Raw genomic sequence first — 27,132 nt, 5'->3', positions numbered from 1 at the left:
TCCTGCTAAGTCAGGTGCTGAGCTCCTCTGTGTCTGTCTGACTCCACATGGGCGTTTCTGCTCCCTCCTGGTGCTCACTGTTCCATCCCTCATTCTCCTGAGCAGAGCTGAAAGGGAGCAGGAGCAGGAACACTCAGCTGAGGTGGGGCAGGATGTCGTGGGGGTGTGCAGGAGCAGAGGTGGCATCTACAACACAAACCCACAAAAGAAGTCCTGAGGTGAAAAGTGAGGGACCCAAAAGCAAGGAACTGCCAGCAGAGGGATGGCTGGGGAGTCCCAGTCTGCACCTTTGTGTCTAAGCATTGTGATGGTTTTTCTCTGTGCAGCTCTACTGTCCTTTCCCAAGGCTCCCAACCCACCTCTCGTGGGGTGCAGGATGGATCATGTTCACCTGCTCAGCCCCTATTAAATATTCTTTTTTCCCATGGTCTCATGTCTGTCCCTTTATTACTCGAATCCTGCTCTGGAAAAGGGAGTGATTAACTTAGAGCCTCGTGGGCTTTTATGCCGCCAGTTGCTGTTTCACCAACAGCAAATAACCCCTCTGGCTCTTGGGAAGGAGCTTTTCCTTATTTTCCTGATGGCCCACCTGTCCCTCAAAACCTGATGTGAAAATCACTCTGTTAAGTTGGACAAGATGAGCTTGAGGGGTTCCTTCCCACCCAAACCATTCCATGGTTCCTCTTGCCCTGCAGGTTCCAGGCTCTGAGAGCCCTGAGGGAAACCTCCACTCCCATCCATGAGAAGATTTCCCTGTGGGTGGGGACGCTGAGCCTGCCCTCATCCTTCACCTTAAAATCATCCTTGAGGTGCAAGGGACAAGGCTGTGGATTGGGGGTGTTGTTACAGTGGGATTGTTTTGCTTTTGAACTTATTTTGTTGATTGAGGAAAGCATTTTATAAAGCAGCAGCACTTTAACATTGGCTCCTTTTCCAAGAGCCTTTCACACAAGGAAAAAGTGAGGACGTTTGAGGCAGCCTCTCTCGCTCTCCTGCAGCAGCTGGTGGCTGCTCTGGAGTGTGTGAATGTGCCTTTTGTGTTTGAGATTAGTTGGGAAGTTGCTGCATTACCAGCGAAATTCCACTTTCTCCACATCAGTGGGGTTTCTGGCCAGCACAGTGTGGGTTTGTGGTGGGATCCACCCCCCTGCTTTTGCTGTGCAGCCATCCCTCCCCAGCTGCCTTTGGCCACAGAGGATGAGGCAGATCTTGCTTCAGTTCCCACCCTTGTGGGGCTGGATCAAGGGAGAAAGGCTGGCAAAGCTTGAGCTGGATTCAGAGAAAAGAAACTAAAGGCTTGAAACAAAAACCCCATGGGTGAGGTGATGCAGGTCCCCCTCAGAAGGCAACCCGGGGGAATGTGAAGAAAAGAAAAAAGAAAAGATGGGAATAAATAAAAAGCAGGGATGGGGAGGAGGAGGGGGCAATGCAGATGTCTGCCCGTGCTCAGTGTGTTTGTGCTGCTGGCTGCCTGCCTGCTTGTCTGAAAACCTGGCCCCGTCTGGCACCTCTTTTTTTATTCTGATGTTTGAATTTATAGCTTGAAGTGCAGCAGAATGAGGTTCTCTGGAATATTGCTGTGGATGGGATTGGCTGCCTGGGAGGGTGAGGGTGGATTTGGAGGAGGAGGTTGATTTGGTTTTCCCTTGCAAGTTTCATGTGGGCTGCTGTGTTCTCCTCCATCCCTCTGCCTTCCTGCTGCATTTCCGTGTGTGTTTGCACCACTGCTGTGTGCCCCCGTGGCTCAGGAGCAGCTTCTCCCTGGTGCATCCTGAGTGTGCCCCGCTGGGGTTTTGGTGTAGTCTGGGAGTGCAGGGGAAGCAGAGCTGCTGTGAAATGCTGGGGTGCAGAGCAGAGCCACAATCCATGGAAACCATGGATTCTGCCAGGAGGACACATCAGCCACACTTCCTCCCTGGGAACATGCCAGGAGACTTGTTCTCACTGAAGGTTTCCAGGTCTCCAGGCTTCAAACGGAGAAGTTTCACACAGTTTGAATAATGCATAAAGTTCCAGCACTTGCTGGAGTCAAATACTCTTCTCCAGCATCTTTAAAAAATGGATGAACGCATTTTTACTTGAACACCTCCCCCTTTGTGTAACCTGTCGTTCTTTTCTCACCTGTCACACCTACAATCATTGTGTCCTTCTAAATGCACAACCCCATCAGGCTCAGATGTGCACGAGGATCTCATTCTGCTGCCTTTGGTATTTAGAAGGGCATCTTTCATTGTTCAGAAAGGTGGGAGCCTCCTGACTGCATCTGCCTGTAATTAATGAATTCAGACACTCTACAGATGATGGTTCTGGGGAGATCCATCTCCCTCTTTCCCTGGTGAGGGAATCAGAGCACTGAGGCTCCCCCTGTGATGCTGGGCGGGCCCTGATGGCACGACAGGGATTGTGCCACAACAGGTTGGACAGCAGCTCTGGCCTGGAGGAGGCTCCGTGGGGCAGGGAGACCTTTCCAGGCAAATCCTGGGGGAGTCTGTCCTGCAGTTTGACCATAAAACAGACACAGTCTGGACTCAGGCTGATGACTTTCTTTGGCCCATTGGGAAGGATCTGGAGCTGGAAGGATTAAGAAGCACAGGATGAAGTTGAGGCAGCTTTAATTTCCCTGTAAAATGCACCAAGCCCTCCTTTTTCCAGAACAGCCCATTCTCTATTCCAGGGATGCTTTCTGGAGGTCACACCTTTGGTTTGGGCTCTGCTGACTCTTGAATTGATGACTTTAGGGGTGGGAATGCAGTTTGGTCACCCCACAGGACTGCAGTGACTCAGGGTGTGCTCAGCAGCCCTGCTGGAGCCTGCAGCCCCCAGGTTTAATCAGGCAGTGGGCGATCCCTTCATCGGGACACCTCAGCCCTTCCCAACACCCCAGACTTCTCCCACTGCCTCTGAGCATCCAAATGGCTCAGGATTAACAAAAACCCTTCAGGAAAGGTTGATGAAGTGACGGCAGAGGGGCAAGGAGTGGTGTTGTGACAGTTCCTGATGCAGTGCTGCTCAAAGCTTTTGCAGAGGCAAAGCAAAGGGCAGGACCCTGCCCTCTCAGCTCTTCCCGAGGGAGGAGTGGGAGGAGGCTCCTGCTGTCCTCAGGAAGGATGAGAGGAGCATGAAGGATTGCTTTTCCCATCCATTTTGTTGCTGTTGGCCCCACATCATGAATTCTCCCTTAGGAGGGGCCGGTCTACGCCTCGGCAGGATCCTTGCCCTCCATGCCAGCTCTCTGGAGGGGCTGGCAGGCAGTTCCTCCACCAGGAATGCCAATCCAGGGGATTTGGGTGACCTCTCTACCCCTCCTCTGTTCCTGTGACACTACCAAACTCCTGTCAAGTCCTGCTAGAAGGGCACCAGCAGCTCCAGTTTGGAGGGATCTGGGGCAGAATCACCTCTGTCCCCTGCCCTGCCCGGCCCCCAGGCAGGTGATGGGAAGGTGAGAATACAAATGCAGGCTCGGCTGTGGGAAAGGAGGAAGGGAACAGGAAGGGAGGCTCAGCCATGGCATGGCTGGGGATGTATTTGCCCAAGCTTTGCTCTGGCAGGTGCTGGGCTTGGAGCCTGTGCTGGGGGCTCTTCTGGCTCTGTGAGCTCATAATGAGTCTTAGCAGGGCATCCGTGCACCAGCTGGAGGGAGGAAGGAAGGACCGAGCATCTTCCTGGCTTTTCCAGCATCAGTTGCTGGTTTTGGATGACTTTTAGTGTAGAAGTGAACATATTATTGTGTTCCTTAGGGATGAGGTCCTGGAGCTTAGTGGAACTTAGTGGCTTCCCTAGCGAGGTCTGCAGGTCACCTCCCAGTGGGGTGCTCAGTATGTGGGGGGAGTGGGGCTGCTCAGCTGGGTGCTCACAGGGGCTGCTCCTCAGGATTGCCTTGGGATGCTGCCGGCATTGACCACTCTGCAAATCCCTTCTAAATGAAAAAATTAAAAGGAAACCCATCCTTAGACAAAAGGAGTTTGAAAGCCGAGCAGAAACTGCTAGAAAGGAACATCATCATCTTTTTCAAGGGCAGGTCGGGTTTGAGAGGCAAAGGCTGTCTAACAGCGCTGCCTGCTGGAAACTGCTCGGGAGGAAAAGAGATTCTGCGCCCCGGGTTCTGCCACTCCTTTGCACAATTTAAACCCATCCTTTTCCCTTTTCCTCAACCTGCTCTGCCCACAAACCTCAGCTGCTTGGGACAGGCTGTCAGAGAGGGATGGAGTTTCCATCCTGTCTATCCTTACAGAGTGGCTGGAGAACTGGGGGCAACCGGGCAACCGAGCTGCTCCCAGTGCTGCAGGGGCGCCCCGAGCCCTCTCCTGGTGTGTGGAAGCCCCCGCCCGCAGATTTTGGCTCACTGGATCTCGGTGGCATTGAAGGAAATGCCCGTGGTGCTACTTCTGGAGCACTTCAGGCCAAGCCAAGCTAGGGAGGTGGGTTGCCACTTCTGGGGCTGCTCCCTGAGGAAACACCCCTGAGGTTCATCCTCCTGCTGTTCCCTTTCCCACCCAGCCTGACGTCCTGCCATAGATTTACCCACCCTTGGCAGGGTGCTGTGCAGAAAACGGGCTGACCAGCCACCAACACTTCAGTTAAGATGGGAATTAGTCCACTGAACTTGAAAGTCAAGATTTTTATTTGTCAAGTCAGCCTGGTCATGTCCTGCCCTGCAAGGGCAGCTCTGGTATCCTCCCATGAGGAGGGTCCCTGTGGCACAGCCTCTGCTCCTGGCTCAGGCAGGAGGGGTGCGTTGCTGGGTTTGCTGGTGGGACCGTACAAGGACAGAGGTGCTGAGTTTGGATGTGGAATAAGCAGATCTGGACTGGAGTGAGGATTTGGGAGCAGATGAGGCAAAGATTTCCAAAGGCCTAATGCAGCCCCCCTGCAGCCACAGAAATCCTCTGGGCAGAGCTGGACTGCACAGCAGGAGCCACCCCACAGGTCCACGAGCAGTGGGGTCGCCTGTCCTCCATGCAGAGAAGGATTAGGTTGCTTTTATTCCTGGCAGCAGGTCTAAACTCCGTATTATTTACTGGATGAAAAGACTGTGAGAGATCCTCCTTTGAGTGTTAAAAATGTCTGAAATTCACTTCCTTTAATCATCTTTTTGCTATTAATTAACTATGAGTAGTATTACTGTGGTGCCCAGAATCCCTCCCAGCCAACTCGGAGGTGGCCTGTGCCATCTGTTTATCCTGACTTCATCTGCCCTGTGCCTTCAGTGCCAGGGCCAGGCTGTTTCTGCTTGTGCTGTCGTGCTGGGTTAGAGGAAAGGGATGCTTAAACAGCCCAGGCAAGTTTATTTATTGTTAGGAAGCAGCAATGGGCACAGGTGGAATGGCACAGACAAGCCCAAGCCTTGGCATGGGACTTCAAAGTCACCTCCTTCATCCTTAGCTGCCTGCCAGCATCCATCCCTCCAAGGCATGGCCCCAAGCTGGCTCTTCCTGTTTTGTTTTTTAAGTACATTGTTAATTAACGAGGCAGAGGAAAAAATACACACAGGCACACCTGAGTAGTTTTTAACCTGGCTTGATTAATGCTGTCAAGTTGCACATCTGAGTGTGAGCTCAGTGGGACTGTTGCTTTTGTTTAATACCACAAGACACCTCAGTCTGGATTGTTGCATTACAGTACAAATAAAAAACAGAAACAAAACCACATCTGCATCATACAAGGTGAGAAGAATATGAGAATTCTAAATATTTACAGAGAAGGGCAAGTGGGGAACCACAAAAAATATTTACATAAAAATACATGAGCTTGTCGGCATATACATTTTACACCAGTTCACAAAAAAAGACACTCTATAAATTAAAGTGAAGGGAACTCCAAAGGTAACCCAAGACTTTCTGGGATGTTTCTCTCATGCGGCTCAGGGAAAGAAAAATCAAGTCTTCTACAGCAGGAAAATGAACGGCAAAACAACCCTTTTGTCCCCCCTCCCTCCCCCCAGCTGGACGAGGCAGGGCTCTGCACACAGGAGGAACGTGGTGTTTGCTCACACCACACCATGCCTTTCACAGGGATCTGGGCTCCGGGGAACAGAACATGCCTAAGCCGCCACAACGAAAGGAGGGAAAACAACTTCTCACCCAGATTTCCTGACATGTAACACACCACTTCAGTCAATGCCCTGTCACCAGCCCAGGGGATGGCAGAGGACACTTGAGGTTCTGTCCCTTCTGGGGTCAAAGAGGAACAGAATGTTTTCAAGTCGGTTTTGGTTTTGTGTAGCAACTTACTACCACTGTGCAATCCTCACTGATCCCCCAGCGGTGAGCAGGGGCGGGGGATCACTGCAAAGACATAGGCACAAAGTTGTGGGGGTGTTCTCAGAGATGCATATAGATATCACCTGATAAGACTCTGCAAAAATCAGAAATTAATGCTTTACTTAAGACTTCATAGGGGCCAAGTCCTCATTACTCACCTACGACTGCACTCCCCTTCCCAAGGAAGGTCTCCTGTGGGTCATGTCCTGCTCCAAAGCAGAGGTGAAAATCCAGAGCTGGAGCACACTCCTGGAGCCTCATTCCTGCATGCACTGGGAGACCCCCTTCTGCAAACAGAGGGAGTGGCAGCTCAAGATGCAGATAAGTGTCCGTGTGAGGGAACTGCTGAGGAACAGAGCTGCTGTCACCTTGTGGGGATGTGGTCAGGCAAGGAATTACTGAGCCTGAGCACAACTGCACTTGGATTAGAGGATTATCTGCGTTGCTGTCCCCCTGCTCTCTCCACTCTGGGACACATGACTGGGCTGTCACCATCCTCCAGCTCACCCAGCTCAGACTCCTGGAGTCACCTGCCTGCCTCGTTCTGATGCATGACACCCTTTCCAACCTCACCTAGGAATTTCGGGTTAATGAGGATGTAAAACTCTCTGTATGACCAGCAGACTGAGCCCAGAGCAGGAGCAGGACTGCATAGTTCAATGTATGGCTTGGCAGGGCAGGATCATGCAGGATGCTGCTGAAGCCGTGGGCAGGAGCAACAATAAAGGAAAGGTTTTGGTCTGTGTTACCTGGGAAAAGCTGGTGCCTTCACCTTTTAAAATTCTGTACGGTGGCTCAGCAGTGCTGGACATGAGTTTGGGTTCTTGGAGATCTTCCACCCTTGGGGCGCACCTGGCTGTGGCTGTGTGCCAAGGGGGAGGTGGCTGAGAGTCACTGCTCTGCTGTCTTCTTCCTCTCATTCCCAAAAGGCTGTTTGCAGCAGCCCTCTGGGGTAGGGTACAGGTATGCACTTCCAAAAGCCCTTTGGGAGAGGTGCTGAAGGGTTTGTTTCCAATGGGGTGAGCGGGTGCTTCGTACCTGGCACTTCACACAATGCAGGGAGAGCAGCACAGCACTGAGGAGCAGAGGCTGTCAGGGATGGCACTTGGGCTCTGCAGGGAGACAGTGGCTTCGAGCAGGAAAATCCAGAGGCGTTTACAATTAACAGGAGCTGGGACCAGCCCCTCGTAGTGGAAGGAGAGTCCTGGCTGACATAAGGCCCAGGCAGAGGGAGGGAGAGGCTGCGGGGCAAGGGGGGAGTTAAGGCTTTCACAGAGAGAGAGGTTGGACCTGCAGCTCTCTTTACCTGAATCCCAAATAGCCTGAACCAAACACTTATCCCTGCTTCAAATGGAGACCTGGCAGGTAGCCAGGGGCTGAGGCTGGTCCTGGCCCTGGCACAACACAGCTCTGCTGGGGAGCACAGTTAATCCAGCCTGGCTCCTGAGGAACCAGGGCAGCTCAGCCTTGCCTGGGGGTTACTGCCAGTGGAGACAGGGTGGCTCACCCAGTGGTCCCTTTCTGTGCAGTTCTGTCAGTTTTCCTTAAAGGAAAACACTAAAAAAAGCATTCCCTCACCAAAAACCCCAACTCCTCTACCTGGAAATTCCTCATGAGGAGATTGTGGTAACCTGGATCACAGTGCTGCTTTTTTATCTTTTTTTTTCTTCTTTTTTTCTTACTGCCAGATTTTGTTCCATAACATGTGAGAACTCTTCTGAACAAAATGCTTAAAACACCAGCATTGCACAATAAAATAGAACCAGAAGGTAGTTACTGAAATAGCCCCAGACAAGGCTCCAAGGTTAAAAGAAGCAAAAAGCTACAGAGTAGTCAGCAACTAGAAGCAGGCTTTCCTTAGGATTTAAAAGTCCCAAAATAGCCATGAAACTTTTTGTTCAAAAAGCCCCACCTAAGCAGCTGTGTGCTAACTGCAGGACTTCCAGGTTTTTCATAAAACATTAGAGATTCAAAACAGGTAGAGGAAGTTATTCAACCACATGGAACAGGAATGGCCTTGGAATTTATCAGTGAACATTTAAAAACTGCTAAATCTCAAGTATTGCTTGCAAGCCCTACCTAATGGAATGGATGTGCTTTATTTGTACAAGGGGGTGTGAGTCCGGGGGAGTCTGAGAGGCAGCACGAGGGGCTGCCAGGCTGTTTTTACACTATCACAGCCTTTCAACAGCTTGGACACCGTTTTGGGTGTATTTTAGAGTGCACTGGCCTTCTGTCCCTATTCACTGAGTGCTGGGGGAACTGCACCTGGGCACATCACTGCTCCCTGTGTGCCACAACTCCACAGGGATCTCTGCCCAGCATGGAACTCAGAGGCTGCAGAGAGTCTGGACACCTCCAGCTTAAGCTCAGCAGGAGCATTCCCAGATGGAATTGCTGCAGGACTTGGCCCAGGGCAGCTGCTCATGCAGACAACTTGTCACACACAGCTGGCAAGGTGGGCTCTGATTTACATAATCCTATAGACTTTTTTAAAAATCTATTTTTCTAGTATTTTTTGCAGTGAGATGACAGTCTTGCCAGCCACAGGATGGAACAAGCTTATCTGGGCCACGGATAATCTTGCAGCAAAGAGGAAGGACTGGCATGGAATGGGTGTGCTGCTCCCAGCTCTGGGGGTCGGGGTTTGGTGTAGTTTAGTGGTTTATTTCTTTTGGTGTGAGAAATGCAAACCTGCCCTACATGGCTCCTGAAGTTGGCCTCTGCTTACAACAGAGAAATGTGAAGGAAATGGACTTCTTGTAGGCAGAAGCAGCTTGTTAATAAGCAAGAAACATAACGAGTGTGTTGTGTTCTGAGCTGGCTTCAGAGCCTAATCCTCAGGCTTGAAGTCAAAACAGGCCCCCCCACAGCTCAGAGCAGCTGCAGTGGGTGCAGCCATGGGAGAGGCAGGGCCTCAGCAAGGAGAGGATCTCTGGGGAGCCCTGCCCAGCCCCACTCCCTGTGTAACTCCAAGGTTCCTCCATGGCCCTTTCCTGGGAGCCAGCCTGGGATGGGCAGTTCGCAGCAGGATGGAGCTGCAGGCACAGTCCATCGTGCACAGCTCATCATACATGGGACCCAGGGCGTGGGGAGGAGCAGCCAGTGTCATGTCTGGGAAGGGAAAACTCCTTCCCTCCCTGCCCCAACAGCATCTGTGTCAGCCCTGCCCGGCCTCTGGCAACCCCTGTCTGCCAACAGCCTGCCCTGTCCTCCCAGGTGGCTCAAAACTACATGAAAATCTATACCTCTACTACATAAAAACAGTGAGTGGGGGCCAGGGGAGGACTTAGGGGGGTTTGCTTTGCTCACTGTGGCAGGGTGGGGGAGTTTTTTACTGTCACTGAAAAAATAAAACAGTCCACTGTCCAGCAGAGGCTGCTTAGACTCTATCCCTCATCCCCCCCACAGCTCACTCGACGTGCACCTCTGTCTCGGGCCTCTGCAGACACAGCTCTGTGGGGAGGAAGGCTCCCTGTCCCAGCGCCGTGGCGTAAGTTCTGCTGTGCACGTGGGGGAAGCCAGGGGGCACGAAGCCCCCTGCTCCAGCATAGCCCCCTCTTTGGTGCTGAGGCAGGGTATGGTAATCCTCCAGATTATCGTACTGGGACACCACAGTCATCGTGCTTTGGCGTTTGCCCAGGGTTTGGTAGGGGTACAGCAGGGCAGAGTCCCTCTCCATGGGCTCGGGGTGCTCCCGCATCCGGAGGCTGTGGCTCCGCTCAGGCTTGGGCGGCGGCGCCACGGGAGGGGCAGCGTGTTCCTCCTCCTTGTAGCAGTCTCTGGAATGCTTCTCCATGGACGCTCTGCCTCGGAGCCTCTCCAGGTCCGGCCTGTCCTCTGCCAGCCTCCCCTCCTTGTGGTTCAGCCTCAGGGTCTCCTGGCTGGCTGGGATGTACTTGCTGCCCGAGTGCTGGTAGCCCATAGGCTCGGAGGGCTCCAGGCTGCCCTTGGGCCTGTACTCGGGGTAGGGGGGCCCATTTTTGGGTTCGGAAGGCTGCCTATGGTTGGCTTCCTGCTGCAAATACGTCCTGTGCTCACTGCTGCTGCTGCTGCCTGGTTCATGCATCTTCCTGTTTCGGATGCTGCTCTGCTTCTGGGGCAAGGACGGCTTCTCGGGCTGCCCGTTCCCGTAGCCCCCGCCATGATAGAGGGCTCGGTCCAGCTCAGGCTCCACGTGCTGCCCATAGTAACGCTCATCCCCTTCGGGCGTGGCCGCCTTGGCTGGGTACCTGCCCTCCTTCCCTTCTGCCACCGTGAGCAGGCCGCTCTTGCCAGGATCCGATTTGCTGCGCAGGTGGATGGCATCCAGGCCCCCCAGCTCGTCCTGCAGCAGCGGGGCCACGTTGTCGTACTGGGACATGAGGGGCCCTTTGACCTTCTGGCGCGTGCGGCTCTCCCGGCGGATGGACTGCATGCGGTACTTCTCCATGTCCTCCAGGTCCCAGGACATGTACATGTGCTTGATGTCCGGGGCGGGGGGCACATCCCTGCTCACGAAGCTGTGCTCTTTGCCCAGGTGGTTGATGAGCCCTGCCCGGGGGTAGGCGGCCAGGCTGGGGTAGCGGTACAGCCCCTTGCCCTGCAGCCGGGACACGTAGGGGCCGAACTCGCGGCCGGGCAGGCCGTGGAAGGGTCGGGCCCGCACGGTGCTGTAGGGATCCAGATCGTAGAAACTCCCGTCGGCTGCAGTGTAGTAGGGGGAGCTGGAGGAGCTGGAGTAGGGACTGTAGCGATAATGGACCCGCCCGTTCTCAAAGTAAGGCTGGAGCTGCGTGACGTGGTAGTCGGAGTGGGGCTGATATGGCTTGTACTGGTAGAGGGGCCGCGGGCAGTACACGGGCTCGTCGTCCGGGGGCACCTCCGTGCGGGAGATGGGCACGGAGCGGATGGCGGCGGCGGCGGCCGGGCCGGGCACGTGCAGCGACTGCACCCTGCGGATGGTGGGGTACGGGGGGGCCTCCTCGGCGTAGCTGGTGCCCCGCAGCCCCGTGGGGCTCACGGAGGACACAAAGTCGGTGCGGCCGCGGGGCTTGGGGTGCAGGCCTGTGGCAGAGCCCTTGCCCTGCGCGCCGTAGGAGCCGTAGCGCGTGCCTGCGGCGACAGGTGGCTCCGGGCGGGGCGGGTAGGGCTGGTGCTGCTCGGCCTTGCCGTGGTAGCTGTGGGCAGGGACGCTCTCAGGCCGGTACTGGTGCTTGGTGTGCAGGTAGCCATCAGGCCCAACAGGCTCGGGGAGGCTCTCCGTCTTGGGGTGCGGCACGTACACCGGCTGCAGGGACGAGTGCTTGGGAGGTGGCGGTGGTGGCGGCGGCAGCAGAGCCTCCTCTACAGAGGATGCCAGCATGGAGGAGGCCAGGAAGGAGTGGTAGTTGGAGTTGTTGATGGTGTCCGTGTTGTTGGAGTGCATGGCCGCGGCGATCTTGCTCTCCAGTGTCCTCACGGGTGGCACGGGCGGGGTGAAGCTGTAGGAGGAGGGCGCAGGGACTGACTCGGAGCGCAGGTGCAGCGGGGGAGCCCTCGTGCTCTCCCGAGGCTTTTCCAAGTGGCTCTGGTGGCCTGCAGGCATGGAAGAGGAGCCACGGGCACTGGAGCTGCTCTCAGGGACAAAGCCAGGCGTGGGGTCCGGAGGCTTTTCAGGTGCAGCCGTGCTCCACATCTGTAGGGAAGAAACAGACAAAGTTAGCCCAAGCAGCTTTTTCTCTGCTGTTCTGTAGTTGGAACATCCCAGACACTTGTATGGACCAGCTCCATTCCAGCATGTCTGTGCCTGGTTTCTGTTTGCTGGGGACTGACAGATGTGTAGGTTCCCTCTCTCAGCATGGGAAGGCATGATGCCACTGGCAGTTTTTAGGGACCCATCACAACTGGTGTGTTCTGCAAATGCCAAACCAGAGGAAGATGGCTGTCTCCTCACACAGTACCCTTAGTGTTTCGTTAGGTGGTCTGCTTTTAAATGTCTGATGTTAATGAAAACGTTCCTGGATTTAACCTCCTCAGGCTCTGGTGAGCAGATCAAGAAGTGCAGTAAAGCAGAAATTCCTGCCTGAAATGTGGCTGCAGGGCTCAGGATGGGCTGCAGCCAGGTGTGTTTCATGGGCTGGGGGCTTTGGATTTCTGATGAAAATCTTTCAATCCTGCACAAGCAATCTGACCTGCTTTGTTTAACAGAATCACTGAGTTTCAAAAAGACCTCTGAGACCATCGAGTCCTACCTGAGACCAATCCCCACCTTGTCACCAGCCCAGAGCACTAAGTGCCATGTCCAGTTACTCCCTGGACACCTCTTGTGATGAGGACTCCACAAGCTCCCTGGGCAGCCCCTTCCAGAACCTTATCACCCTTTTGTGAAGAAATTCTTCCTGTTGCCCAACCTAAACCTCTCCCAGTGCAGGACTTAAAAACTGTGTCTTCTCATCCTTTTGCTGACTGGGCAAGAGCGTAACCAGCATCTTGTCAGAGGATGCAAAAATTCTTTTCTGAGCATTCTGAACTATCAATCTCTCTGTCAGCTACCCCTGCAGATAATTTTTTCCTTAAAACCAAGGAGAGTAGGTATTCTGGGATGCTCCCTTAAGAAAGCAGCACAGGATTTCCTGCAAGGCTGTGTCTGTGTTATACCCACGTCACTCCCGGTTTCCTGCAAATTACCCCCCTTGCCATTTGGATTTGGACCGACATTCCCAGTGCTCAGCATTTCAAAGGAGCTGTGCAGGGAGCAGCACGTACCTGCCCAGAGCCGCTGGGTGCTTTGGCTGCTGGCACCTGTCCCACGGCTGCCTGGTGCTCCTGTCTCTGTGCCGGGGCCGGGGCCGCACGCGGAGCGGGTGGGACGGTGACATCTGCCTGGGGGGCGGCCCCGGGCGGGGCACGGGGCTCGGCTGTGGTGCCCGGGAGGGTGCTCAGGTATGGCACCGCAGCCGGGACGCCCTTGTCCCCAGCAGGACCCACGGAGGGAGACTGCAGCTTGTCCTCGGCCGTGCAGGGAGCGTGCAGCTTGTCCCCAGCCAGGCCCACACGAAGGTGGGGCTGTTCCACAGCCAGCTCCGTGCCGGGCAGCTCCCGCTCCGGCAGTGTCCCCGGGCCGTGGAGAGCCGCGTGCTCCCAGTCCCCCACATGGGCCGGGAAGGCCTCCTTGTCCCCTGCTCTGCTGAGGTGGAAGCTGGACTGCTCCTGCTCCGCATCCCTGCTGCCAGGCACGTCCCCAGGCATGCCCGTGTCGAGAGGCGGGGGCTCTTGGCCTCCAGGTGCGCCGGGCGGGTGGTTCTGCTCCCCGGCCGTGCCTTGGCAGTCCTGCTCTAAAGGTGCCCCGGGCTGGAAGTGCAGGCGGTTCTCGGGCAGAGCAGTGAACAGGTGGAGCTTGTCGGGAGGGCCCGCAGAGAGATGGAGCTTTTCTAGAGCTGTGCCAGCTTCAGCCTCTCCATAATTTGTGCTTTCAGCATGAGCATCTCCTGGCCTTTTGTGGGACTGGGCGGATGCTTGCTGTGCGGACTCGGCTAACGCTAGGGCCAGCATGCGCGCTGCGTTTTTCGGAGGAGGAGGAGGGATAAGAGACACAGAACTGACGGGAACAGGATCCTGGGGGGAGTCGAGGGCAACTGCTCCTAATGGGGGGAAAATTGAGAGAGAGAGTGATTTTATGTTACCCAATAAGGAGAGTGACCTTAACGACTATTATAAAAAAATAGATGCTCTCCACACTTTCACAGTGGCAGTTCCTTCTGATGTGAAACACTTGTGTCTCACAGGCAAACGCTGCTTGACAGCACAGCAGTTCATCACAAAGAGGAAAAAACCCAAGAGATTGTCTAAAGGCTCCTCTTGCATTTCTAGAGGTAGGAAGGAGGTAGCAGAGAATGAGATACCCTTACACAATTTTGATCATAAGGTTTTAGGCGGAAAGGTCCCTTCTTCGAGTGTTGGCAGATTTTTAATTTAAAGAAGGAAAAGTCTTAGATGATCTATTGGCTGAAATGATTGAGAAGGGCATGCTAGAGATTTTCACGTATGAGAGGATGGAAAAAACAAAAGCGGAATATAAAGCATTATGGAAATTATCCGAGATTTGTGTGATGTAGGGAGAAGGCAGAGGTTAAGACTTTACTGATCTGCACAGCCCTGCAAGACACTTTTGACCAGAACTGACGGGCAATCCCCTCTCCTAAAGGCACGCAGAGGAGGACGGTTCTGAGAGCAGCTCCCCTTTGGAATTTAAAGAAAGAATGGAGGAAAATGCACTGTACCTGGCTGGGTGTGTCCACTGGGTACAGTCTTATTCTGACTGCTTGGCATGGCTCTCTCCCCTTCTTCTGGCAACTCTGCTTTGCAAGCAGCCACTAGCTGGGGGTGCTGCGGCTCTTGGTGGGCTCCTTCCCCTGTTCCTGTTTCACTGTTTTTCAGGGGCAAGGACATCTGGGTTGGGGACCTGTTTGTGATCTCAGTGATGCCAATCTCTTTGCTCCAGCTGGAAGCAGAGGAGTTCCTGGATGTGGTGGGCACTCCTCCCATGGCCTCTGGCACACGGCTGGGTAGCACAAAGGAGGTGGGTTCTGTGCTCAGTGGTGGAGATTTGATAGGCTTTCGGGCTGTCTTGGGCGAGAAACTGAGGGGTTTGCAGGCCTGCTCTTCTGTGGGGCTCAGGTCCAGCGTAAAGAAGGGACTCATCTTCTCCTGGAAAGGGGACACTGGCTCAGAGCTTGTGGCACTGCCTGGGGTCTGGGACTGGCTGCCTGATTCTAAATCCTTCTTGAGCAGGCTTGGCTTCTCCTTATTGATATCGCCGGACTCCAGCAGGGAGGCGCTGCTGTCCAGGCACTCGGACTCCGCCTGGGGGGGGCTGCACTGGAAGGACATGGGGTCGAAGTCCAGGCTGGCAACGCCAATGTCCGGCGGGCTGAGGTCCACGTCCTCCGAGGAGCGGGGAGAGATGAGGGCAGGGACATGGATGAGCCCCTCGTCCCCGTCGCTGTCGTCATGGGGGAGGTTGTCGTAGGAGTTGCAGCGGTTCATGTTCCCCAGGAGCTCCCCGTTGAAGGAGGCAGACAGGGCATCACTGCTGGACCTGGGCCTTCTGGGCCGGAACAGTTTGGATTCACCTGGAAGTGAGGAGACACTGTGGGTCAGTGACAAGACTTCCTGCCCAGGCGGCCAGGCCCAGTCGGGGGTGGGGGATGGTCAGAGCAGTCCTAGGGCAGCAAGAGGCTCCCCCGTGACCTCTGCAGACAAAGTAACATCACTGGCAGTGACTGCTTCTTCCATTTGCCTAAACTCTGTTACAGCACTTGCCGGGCATGATTTAGTGTGAAACTAAGCTGTGTGCACTAGCAAAGACACTTTAATTGTGCTGAAGGCCTTTCTCAGAGAACATTTTCCCCCACAATGCTGTCCTGTCAACCTTGAAATAGCAAGGAGAGGAGCCCAGGAATGAACATAAGCAGCGTCAACTACACCAGAGCAAGAGGTTTGCTTTTTTTAACCTTAAAAGCAGGAAAAGCCATGAACAGCATTTCTGTGAGACTCATCTGTGCTGTGAGCAGAAAGCTGCTTCATCAGTTAGCAAGTTCAGCTTCCCTTGGAGGGGTGGAAAACCTGCCCTGTTGAATATCTACAGCCAGAGATGTCAAAGTGCCTCCCTTAATGCCCATTTCTTGGAAGTGCAGGTAGGATTTTGCCTTACCATCCACGGCATGCAGGGAGGTGAGGGACTCCTCGCTCTTGGCCGAGCGGAGCGTCCCGCTGTCTCCTCGTCCTCCTGAGGGAAGGAACCACACAGGGAAAGGATCAGTTAGCAAAGGGGCTTACATTTAGCTGGTAATGGTGGCAGAAAAAACACAAATACATTTCTAGCACCAACATCACTGTCCTGAGAGTAATCTTGTTTTGAAGGTGGGTTTCTGATGCTCATTTTACCTGGAAACAGTGACCCGCCCAAGCGATGATTGCTGCAGGTGACAGACAATTTCCCACAAGCAAAACCCCTCAAAAAAGGGGAGGGAGGGAAGGCAGGAAGGCAGGCAGGAAGGAAGGCAGGAAGGAAGGAAGGAAGATTTACAGACCCTGTTTTATGGGCACTAAACAAGTACAATTTCAGTCTCTGAGGAGACAGTCCTGAAGGGCATCATAAGAGAGTGTGAAGACTGTGAGGGTAAGAATTTAAAGATCAACCTTGGTAGATGAGGGGATAAAAATTCTCCTGGGCCCATATTTTAGGATTTGTGATGTGTTTTGCTGCAAAAACATGTTGTTGCTATTTTTAAGTTTGGAAAGAAATAGAAAATTATATATGGAAAAGGCTGAGAATTTCACCTACATATACTGGCTGTGGCTACAAAGGATTGTTGGCTCCCTTCTCTGGGTACTCTGGTACAGCTTTTGGAGGGAATGTGTTTGTGGGAAGGTGCCTTTCCCTCTTCTGAGAGCAGCAAGGGGAACCAGAACTGTATTCTCATTTCATAATGAGAGTGTCACAGAAGGAATTATCCTGTGACTTATGAGAGCAGCAGCCACATCTTATCTTTCCAAAGCCGTTCCAAGCAAAGCACAGAGCTGTGAGCTCCGGCAGGCTCCAGAGCTACCCGAGATCCATTGGGAAAGAGCTACTGGAGGTGTCATGCACGGCTTGGACGCTAGAAGGAGATAAAAGCCCACTGGAAACATCACTCTACACTGCTGACAGCTCCGGGTTTTGGAAGGGGGCCTCACCTGCCAGGGCTATGGCTTTCATTTCCGAGGGCTCGCTGGGGTTGCGCTGCAGTTTGCGCTTGGACACGGAGGAGGATTTTCCCAGGTTGAAGAAGGAACGCCAGCTCCCCACTGGAGACTTCTTCATCTTGCTGGGAGGCCTTTTCCTGGGGATAGAAAATGGAACACATGAATGAAGGGTGGGCTGCAGCTCAGTCCTGGCTGCTTGTTATCAGCACTCTCTGCTTTCTGCTCAGAACCCCTGGTTTCTGCTTGGAAGCTCCCTCTTTTCCACAGCTGAGGATGTTTTCTTTCTTCCAGCTCAGCCCTCAAGTCATGCTGTGTAAATTCCCCCAAGCTCCACAAAGCAGCTGCAGTGCAGGTGAGGAAAGGCTCTTCCTTGTCCTGTCTAACAGCCAAGGGATGGATTTTCTGGAGGAAGCCCCAGTTCTCTGGGAAGCTGGGCAGCCATAAAGGTGTTCAAAAGCATCTCTCACTCCTGCTGTAAAACCACCTTAGTCTCCTCCACTGCCATTTAATTTCCAGTGTCCTGGAGCCTGTTCAACTGCTCCATTTCAAGGGAACCTGGATTTGTGACAAGCACTTAGTCCTGGAAAACCCCAACATCTGCACGTGTTCACCCTGTTGACATTTCTGTGTGTCACTGGTCCAGGCGTCTCTGCATCACAGACAGCACGGATTTATACATTAAATGATATCCGTGGTGAAAACAAGAGGGAGTGGAGCACAAATTATTTGGCTAAACCAAGACCAATGATATGAGCTGAATCCTCCAAGAGTCAAAAGCAGGTGGAAAACTGGCCACAATATTTACATATATAACAAGTCTCAAGCAATATAAGCAAATTCCTCCTGTATTCAAAATAACACAGTTATGACACATGCTGGAGAGGAAACCTGTCTCTACCTTTCAGATGGGAAGTCAATGACTGTGTGGAATTTCCCCTGCAAAGCTGCTGGGCCTTCTCCCACTTCGATGTACTTGCTGTCTGCCACGATGGGAGAGTTGATCTGGGCCTGTGTCCGTGCCTGAGCCTCCTCCAGTGTGAGCAGCTTCGTGGAGGGGGAGGACACCAGCAGAGACTTAGGCCGGGATAAAGAGCTGTGTCCTGCAAGGGAAAACCACAGGCAACAGGGAGAGTCAGCAAACAGCAGTGCAGAGATCAAAGCTCAGCTCTGTGTGTCTAGGGAGGTGCTGTGTTTTTCTGTGCCTTTGTTATCCCAGCCATTGAAAGATGTGGACAAAACGTGGTCACAACATCACAGATATGTTAATGACTAAAAGAATAATGGCTTAGTGTATTTAAAAAAAAAAAAAAAAGCAGAGGCAAGCAGGTAGGATGGAAACTTTTGTGACACACTTTCCTTCATCTGTATGCAAGAGCCTGTAAAGAAAATGATGTTTGTCTTTTGTATAAAGCCTGTCTGGGTCATTCCCAGATTTCACCTCTCAGTGTAGCAGGAAATGCCACGTGTGACTGAAGCTGCTACAAACCAAAGTGCACCTGGACACAGCAAGCAGAATCTGCTGTGTGGTTTGCCCGTGACCTTTAGAGCTCGTGCCTGGTTTTGGTGATGAATGTGCAAAATCTGAAAGTAGCTGCTGCTGCCTCCTGCTGCTAACAGCTTCAGTGGAGAGATTATGGGGAGCCTGTTGTACAAGCAGCTCTCCTGTGCCTGCCATTGCCTGTTGTACAGGTGTTTCTAGGGTTATGCCCAGGTGAGGGAATTCCCTGAAGGGCTTTAGGGGAGATGTGCCAGTGCAGAACATCCTGCTTGGTCCAGTTCCATGGCTGTCCCTGAAACAGCACAGCTCTGTGTGAAGGATGCAGAGTCTGTGGGGGGTGTGGGAGCTGTAAACTTCACCCAGCTGTCCTGGGTCAAGTTTGGGTTAAAACAGGTTTGGCAGCACCATTTCCCCCTCTCACAGGTGGGTGCAGGAGCTGTGCTCACACACAGAGGCTCCCAGGAAGCCATTCTGGAATGCAGAACTCCTGCACTTAGCCAACCCAACAGCCTGACCCTCCTCCCTGCCAGGTCTGTGTCAAAGCCACTGAATGCAAATGACCAAGTCGTTAAACAATTAGCAGAATTTACATGGGCCATTCTAAGCCTGGATAATCATCTGGCTGGGATTCTGAGCATGCTTATCTTCCTTCCCCTGGCAGAGTCAGCCTGCTGGGGCTGGCACTGCTCAGCCAAGCTAACCTCTGGCTTCCATGGACTTAGAACTGCCCTACAGCAGGAGAAAAAGCTGGACTTGGATCAACTCTGCCAGCCTAAGCAGAGGAAGGGTTTGTTTAAAAGAAGGGAGCAGCAAATACAGTGGAAACATATCTCTCTGCAGTCCCCAGGTGGTGCTAACTGCAGTAGCTGTGCATGTTCCAGGCACAGGCAGGTTATCAAGGCAGATGAGGCAGCCTTAATGCTGCTTAGGAGCAGGAACAGCTTGTGGCAGCCATTTTAACACAGAGAGTAAACTTTCCTCCTGGTGCAACTCTGCTCCTTCTCGATGGAAAAGATACATGGTCTCAGTTACTCAAGGAAATCTGCAGGCTCCAAGGCTGGATGACATATCAGGTGCTCCAGGTTCATTCCTCATCCTAAAGCAACACCAGCCTGAGCAAGTGCAAGATTTCAGTTTCTTAGCCTCAACATAACTGAATGCAGAGAGACTGCTTTACACCAGCTTGTTCTATTTGTGTTCTAAGGTATGGATGAGGGCAGACAGACTTAGCTCCAATGGGTAAGTATGCAGAAGCACCAGTAAAGGTGGTTTTAAAAAGGAGAGGGAGCAGGAGAGACGAAGATTAAAGTGATTCCTTGCAATTTTTCAGAGGTAGAACATAAAAGCAGAAGCCAAACATTCATCTCTGCATTCCTGTGGGGGATCCTTGGCTTTTAAGAAAGGTACTGACAACAATTTCTAAAAGCAGGCCATCTCTGTCTGGGTTCTGGCACCCTGACTCAGAAATGTGCCCTCTAGGTTAAAATAAAAACCGTTTCTGTGTCCCAGAGGAGGCTCAGCCAGCCGTGGAGTGCTGCTGCTCCTGCCTGAGGGAAGCAAGCCCATGAGACACACCTGCCCCATCGCGGATGACGGAGCTGAGCTTGGAGCTGAAGAGCACATCCACGTGGTTCAGGATGAACTCCACCACCACCGACTGGATCCGCACCTCCATGAAGGCGGCCGTGCCGCTGAAGCAGGCGGACTCGATCTGCTTGGACCTGCAAAGGGACACGGGGAGAGGAAGAGGCTCCTGCTGGGCGAGGCCTGGGCACCTGTGGGGCTGCAGGGCCTGGGGCTCAGGCAGAAAGGGCTTTAGGGCAGTTCCGGGGTTAAATCTCAGCAATGCTCACGAATGATCAATAACTGTGGGGATTTATGGCTGAACTTCAGATCCAGGTTCAAGCCTTACTGATGGGGCAGAAGGAACACTGGGCGGGGAGGAAAAGGGACTGTGGGACAGGTCTGAAGGTTAATACACTGAACACCCAAAATCAAGAGCTTTTTGTTAACTCATTTCCATGACTGGTACAGTTTAAGGCGGTGCTGTTGTACAAACCTACTGTGGCCTTTAAGAGGATTCTCCCTCAAGCATGGAGTGTCTCCACCTGATCCTACTGAGTGAATGCCCCAGGATTCACCACAGCAAACTCAAACACGAGGTCACTCCACTGCTTGTGGGAGAATTGCCAGAAAGAAGAGCCTACCTGCATGAACTGGGGATGTCCAAGGGCAGATTGGACAGGGCTGGAAGCGACCTGGGGAAGGTGTCCCTGCCCATGGCAGAGGGTGGCACTGGATGTTTAATACCCCTCCCAACCCAAACCCTTCTGGCATTCCATGATGAACTGCACACTCAGATTTCTCAGGTTGATAACAACAGCAGGTCAGAAATCAGTACAATAAAGGGCAGGGGGATAATATTTTTTTTCTTTTAAAGCAAAATTTTAAAGTTACACCATTAATATTAAAGTGCCCTATCCTCCAGATTCAAAACAGATTTATCCAAGTTAATTTCTGTAAGTTTGAATTCTTGCAGCCAAAAGCTGTCAAATTAGACTCTAGAGACTTATGCAGTGGGAAATCAGTGGTGCCACTGTAGAAATTCTACTGAATGATCAAGGACACATCAGTCTAATCTAAGCAAGAGAGGAGAAATTATCCTCTAAAAGAGGGTTCAGGGAATTCTTCCTTGTCACTACTGACAGAACTGCAGCCAGTGGCCTGTGTTGTGTGAGACAGGATAACACAGGGGCTGTTTTACATCACTAGGTCAGGAACTTGCCAGCTGATCTCAAATCCTGCTTAGAATAATTTCCCATATTTTACAGGAGGAGAAGAGTGCACTGGGTGAAGAGAGGAAGAACTCTTTCCAGCTGCTGAAAGCTGGGATTTTCTGGAGTATCTGTTGCTTATGAATGTAAACATTTCTTTTCTATTAAAATGGGAAAATCCCAGAGTACCTGAGGAGGTTTGGAGCCCAGACAATGGCCAAGTTCTTGGTGTGCATATTTGTGATGGAGCAATAATCAGCCAGACGAGCCAAGTGTCTCATTAGGAACTCCAGTGTCCTGGAAAACAGGAGAGAGGCAAATGTTCAGCACCACTGAGCAAAGCCAGACCGTGATCCACAGCACAAACCCAGCTCATTATTTCCTTGTGGTTTGACAGCTCCCAGAAAGGAATGCTGAACTCCTTCCCCTCAGCCCCACCGTGGACCGGCTTTGGCAATACTGACACAGGCTGGGCTGAGGGGAGTCTCTCCTGACTGGTCCAGGCTCAAGGAAAGGACAGTTCCAGGAAAAACCCTTTGCAGCTGTGTGACAGCTGTGAGGGGCTGCTCAGGGATGTGTGGGGAAGGATGTGGAACGCTAATCCTGGGATGGGGGGAGTATTGATTTAGACACCCCAGAACACTGAAAATACTGGCTGCAGGTTTCTCAGAGGTGGGTAAGACACATAGAAGGTTGAACTTCAGAGGCTTCTGTTCACATTAAAAAATGGTGGGATTTGTATATTGAGCACTGTTGTGTTCAATATACTTTAGGGAGGGAGCAGGAGGTGGCAGTGAAAATGCTGCTATACCCTCCTGGTGCCCTTGTCTTCTGTCTGTCTCACAGCCTATCCTTTTTTGGGGGGAAGGGAGATGGAACAGAGAGGATGTTCCGGGGCTCAAAATTCCACAAATAGACAAGATTGGAAGTGAAGAAAATGGCTCTGTCTGGAAACCAAACAGACACCTCCTGCCTGCAACTTCTTATCACTGAGTAGCAGAAAAATGAAGTGTTTTTTCCTTTTTCCAAGCAAACCCCAGGAAAGGAGAGCAGCACCCTGTGACCTACAGCATTCCACATCCTGCTCTTGGCAGTGCCCCCTCTCTGAGACTCCCGTGCTGCTGGTACCAGAACCCAGTTTACCAGCCGTAAATTAAAAATAATTTCAGGGAAAAGGTGAATGGAAAAGAAAGAGAACAGTTTATTTTTGAAAGGGCCACACCCCCTCAATTAACATCAATATTGCAATTGCTACTACAAGCAGCAGCTGTTGCACCAACTAGCCAACCTTATTTAAAGAACAAGTAACACAGTTGTAGTTTATAACACATCCGTTAAATCCCAGTTAACTTTTATAATTAGTTATTCATACCACCCATTGCAGCATTGCAATTGTCCAGCTAATCACCACATATCACAGTTACTGAAATTTAAATATTTATAGGCAGAAATGACTATAAATAGTTATCAATAGCTGTGCTCATGTGTTACACCTGACCCCTTAGACCAGAATTCTGACTTCACCAGTAGATTAACATACATTACAATAATCAATTGATGATCATAATGAAGTATTCTTATTAGGCATCAATAGCCAAATACTGCCTGCATTCACCCCAAATGGTCACCTAAACCACCGGGGCACATCAGGGGAGCTGGCCCAGCCAATTAAAATAGTTACCTATCTGTAAATAACCTCCACCATATGTTGTCATTAGCTATTTCTAGCAATTAGAATTCACAATTAGTGAATGCTACATACCACACATCAGTAGTTATTACTATTAAAGTCTCATTAACATACAGTATTCTATATAGTTATTAATCTGTCTAATACCTTTTCACCATACCCTGCCATAATTTTTAATACTAAAGACTGTTAAAATATTGTTGTTCTTAGTCAAGACTCATTACCATATACCATGATTTCTTATTACTACTAATTAGCTTGAATATAGTATTTTAATTGGTGATTTTTAAACACCATATTATGCTACTCTAATACATGACACTAATATAATTAATTACATCAGTTATTCTCAGAGCATTGTTGTTATTTGCTAGTTACTATTATTGCAGGGAGGGGCAAACTGGAGACAAAATACAGTTGACCAAGTCTGGCTGAAGGCCTGAGCAATTTTTTGGCTACATTTCACTTTTTTTTAAAGTGGTCTTAGCACTGGTATTGTGCCCCGCCCCCAATAAAACTGTTTTCTTACTCTGACATAACAAGCTCCTATTTCCCTCCTAGATGGAATTTCCAAGGACCTGAAGTAAGACCATGTTTAGTGCACAGTGTTTGGTAAGGAGCTAGTTAAAATATAAACCAACTTTCTACAGCTATAACCATTTCAATATGCAGAGGCACAGTGTGGCTGTCTTGAGAGGGAAACTGGAATTACAGAATTCCTCTCACAAAATGCCCACAACACCCCAAAGGCTGCACTCACCTATAGTGGGGAGGGGGCAGCTGCTGGATCACATCGTGGATCTTAACCAGCCTTTCCTCATCTGTAGCAGCAGAAACAGCATCCTGGAATGAGGCAGGAAAGGATTTAGCTGCAAATAAATCCCCAACGCGCTAGCCTTGGCAGTGAGGCGGGTTTTGTTGCTCTTCTCCCCCTTGGGTAAGGGGGTCTGTCTTGGAGACAGAGCAGCACATGGATCATGTAAGGAAGGGCAAGTAAGTCATGACCTGGGGCATGCTAATGGCACAGAGAATTCCTGCAGAAGACATTCAGCTCAGAGCAGCATCTGCTTCCAATCCCATTCCTGGGAAATGGCAAACAAGAGGGGAATTCCTGCAAAGCATGGGAATTGTGCCAGGGACCATCTGCTGTGGCCCCACAAGTGGAACCAACACAGACAGCATGGCACAGAGGACAAAGGCACCTCTGAATGACCTAAAAGGGACACGGGAAAGGCCCCTCAGACCCTGGGGCACTGCCAGCCCCTTCTGGAACGGCAGGGTGGAATCGGGAGTGTGGGCAGCACAGTGTCAGGCTGGCAATTTTGGTGACACACCCTTCTGATGGCTCTAAAAACCCCAAGTGAGGCAGAGCAGAGAGAGAGGGAAGTGTGTGGAAGGCAGGTCCAGCTTCCAGGATTTCTCTGCTCTGCTCTGAGCTGAAGGCCCACTGAAGGGGGAAGTGCCCCACATTTGCCTCACACTCACGGAGAACTTCTCGTAGAGCTGGTAGGTGAGCAGGGGGTTGGGGAGCTCTCGGAAGTACAGCTTGCACAGGGAGCCCACACAGTGGATGTCCTGGATGTAAATGTCCTTGGTCAGGTCGGGAATCTGCTCGGAGTCAAACTCGTGGCTGGCAATGAGAACAGAGAAATGGGTAAAGGGCTTTGAGGAGGAGGAATGAAATCAAACCCAGCACAAATTACAGCAAGGCTTTCCTGATTTACAGGAAAAAATAAACACTTAATCACCAAAATCACATGACCCATGACTGTGGGGCAGCCAGTGGGGATATTTTTCAAAAAAGAGACTTTTCCTTTTTCTAATTAAGCATTTTCAGTTAATTTTACAACCAACTGGCTGCAATCCCTTTTGCTGCATCAGGGCTTTTTGCAAAGTCTCCAGAGAGCATCTTCCAAGATCACAAGTTTAACTCCCAAGGGCTGTGAGTGGGATTGCCCATAGGAACGATGGAAACTGCTGTCCCTCTGCATTTCAAAGGCCTGGAAATGGCACTAATAAAGTCCTGCCAGCAGCACTTCCCTGAGCAGCACATGGAAACCAGTGAGTGCAGGAATTCCTGGGGGATGAGCTGGTGAGCTGAGCCTGCCTCTGCTACAGGGAGAAGACAGCCAGGAACCACATGAAGAAAACCCCATAGCACTCTCTTGGTTTTCAGAGAGAGAAAAAGCCCCAATCACCCATGTTTATGAAATAAAAGCTGAGCTCCGAAGGCTGAGGGCTGGCTTGCTGCTGGCATATATTCTGGGAAGTGCTGTTTCCAATTAGCAGGACACTCCAGGGCGATGAGAGCTGTGAGTCAGGCTCTGGGAGCTGGAGAACCTTGGGGTCTCTGCCAGAGTCTTCAGGCTGCTCACAGCCACGGGGACTCATCCTGTCAGCACTGCAACCACAGTGAGTGGGCTGGGTAAAATGGCCCATCCCTGTCCCTGTCCTGTCCCCCAGCCAAAGCTGTCAGGTTGCGCCCAGAGGGTCACACAACCCCTGAGCCCACCCTGCCTTAGGAGCAGAATATGCCCAGGGCTCCAGGTGTGCTTGTAGCTGAACCCTTCTGGAATCAGGATGAACTCCTTCCATCCCTGGACATGGACACTGCTCATGGGAAGCCTTTCACTCCCACCAGGCAGGGGGCAGGAGAGGTCCCCACCTTCTCAGGGTGAACAGCCCATCCCTTCCTCACCCTGAAGACAGCAGAGGAGGAAAGGAAGCTTTCAGTTTTCCACACCTCCAGTGTGTCCAGCACACACCACTTCCACAGGCATCTTCTGACTCACCCCTTGCTCACATCTGGGACTGAAACTCAACTCCTGCACTTGGCTCTAGAGAAAAGCCCAGGAAGGCACCAGCCCACCCTACACAAACACACTCAGACCTGGCTCAAACTCCCTGCCCATATCCTGCCCTACTCCAGTGGTTTTTCCTAGGAATAAAGCTCACACTCTGTCAAATGTTCCCTTGCAGAAGTGAATATGGAGGGAAGAGAGGGATACCCCACCACATTCAACCCTCCTCCTCTCTGCACTGGCTGTTTCCAGAGCTACATATTATTCCTTCTGACCCAAAGGAAGATTTTTGTTAGGTGAAGAACAACTCCACAGCTCCTCAAAAAGAGCCAGGATATCAGGATACAGGCATCAACACCCCAAATCAACAGTGCCTGTTTGCCCACCTGCCAAATAAAGGCAGCTACTGCACTACTGAAGAGCCAACATCTGTCCCATGGAAATCTCCCACGTGGAGTAAATTCTCTAACCTTCTCTCTAACAAAAGTGCCCATTAAAGCCAGGAGATCCAGTTCTTCTATGGGAAACCTAAGCACAGTGATTCATTTATAAGGATACTGCAGCCCCAGCTTTGGAATGAGCCTAATGCCCTGTTTATACAGCTGAGAACTGCAGCAAGACGTGTCGTATGTTCATCAAACACTCAAAATCTGTAGGGATTTACATGAACAGGACAGTGTCAATAAGTTATGCCATGTACGCCCTTCCTTTTGTCTTTGGAACATCTCAGAAACCTGGAAAACAGGCTGTCACTTCATTCTCTGCACAACAACAGGGAATGATGCCATTACAATTTTAGAAAACCATTTTTAAAGCACCTTTGATACACAATGAAGGAGAAAATGGTCTTGGCAACACAAAACGAAAAAATGGACTAGGACAGAAATTAGATGGATGGTCCAGCACAAGGCAAAATGGGGAATAAAGGGATATAACTGAAGCAATGGCAAATGTTTTATTCAGTCACAGCTCTAGTCAGAGCCTTTAGATCCTGCATATCAAAACCTTGGGACCAGATTTTTAAAATGGGACTTGCTGGGATAAGAAAGAGGATTAATCTGAACCAGAACAAATCCATCCATCCAAGGGTTTGAACAGTCACTGTACCAGCTCAAACCTGCCCACTGAACTGGGGGGACAGCTGCTACAAAAAAGATACCCTACCCATGGCAAATAGCCCTGTGCTGCCTCGGCCAGGCTGTGGGCCCAGGAGCAGTGCTGGTGAGCCACATCCACTCGGCACATCAACGCTCCACAGCAGAACATTCTACACCAAACAACAGGAGGACAACAGGCTCATGAAAGAAGAAAGGAAGTTTGCTGTGGTGGGAACAGCTCCTAACCAGAACACACTCCTGGCCCTTCCCTGCGCAGCACGGCAATGCCCCCCACCAAACTCAGG

The 27,132-nt window shown here is 51.6% G+C and overlaps 1 protein-coding gene across 14 annotated transcripts in view; it reads right to left on the bottom strand.

Annotated features, from left to right (window-relative positions):
* Nucleotides 1–4,950: 4,950 nt before the first annotated feature.
* ARHGAP32 (Rho GTPase activating protein 32) overlaps nt 4,951–27,132 on the bottom strand; it is a 238,164-nt gene continuing 215,982 nt past the window's right edge. For 10 of the 14 annotated variants that reach the window (XM_038161662.1, XM_038161664.1, XM_038161663.1 and 7 more), the window contains 10 exons: nt 24,415–24,559; nt 23,690–23,772; nt 21,429–21,536; nt 20,041–20,186; nt 17,866–18,067; nt 16,959–17,104; nt 15,934–16,008; nt 14,501–15,352; nt 12,987–13,861; nt 9,673–11,916 (listed from right to left, as the gene is read on the bottom strand). In XM_038161662.1, the coding sequence (XP_038017590.1) occupies nt 9,673–11,916; nt 12,987–13,861; nt 14,501–15,352; nt 15,934–16,008; nt 16,959–17,104; nt 17,866–18,067; nt 20,041–20,186; nt 21,429–21,536; nt 23,690–23,772; nt 24,415–24,559 (4,876 nt within the window). Of the gene's footprint in view, nt 11,917–12,986; nt 13,862–14,500; nt 15,353–15,933; nt 16,009–16,958; nt 17,105–17,865; nt 18,068–20,040; nt 20,187–21,428; nt 21,537–23,689; nt 23,773–24,414; nt 24,560–27,132 lie in introns of all 14 variants that reach the window. The other 4 variants (XM_038161674.1, XM_038161659.1, XM_038161672.1 and 1 more) reach the window with 1 other exon arrangement.

Source organism: Motacilla alba, chromosome 24 (assembly GCF_015832195.1).
Source record: "Motacilla alba alba isolate MOTALB_02 chromosome 24, Motacilla_alba_V1.0_pri, whole genome shotgun sequence".
Taxonomy (NCBI): Eukaryota; Metazoa; Chordata; class Aves; order Passeriformes; family Motacillidae; genus Motacilla; species Motacilla alba.
Note: the sequence above shows the minus strand (reverse complement) of the source record. Positions and strands in the feature narration are given on the sequence as shown.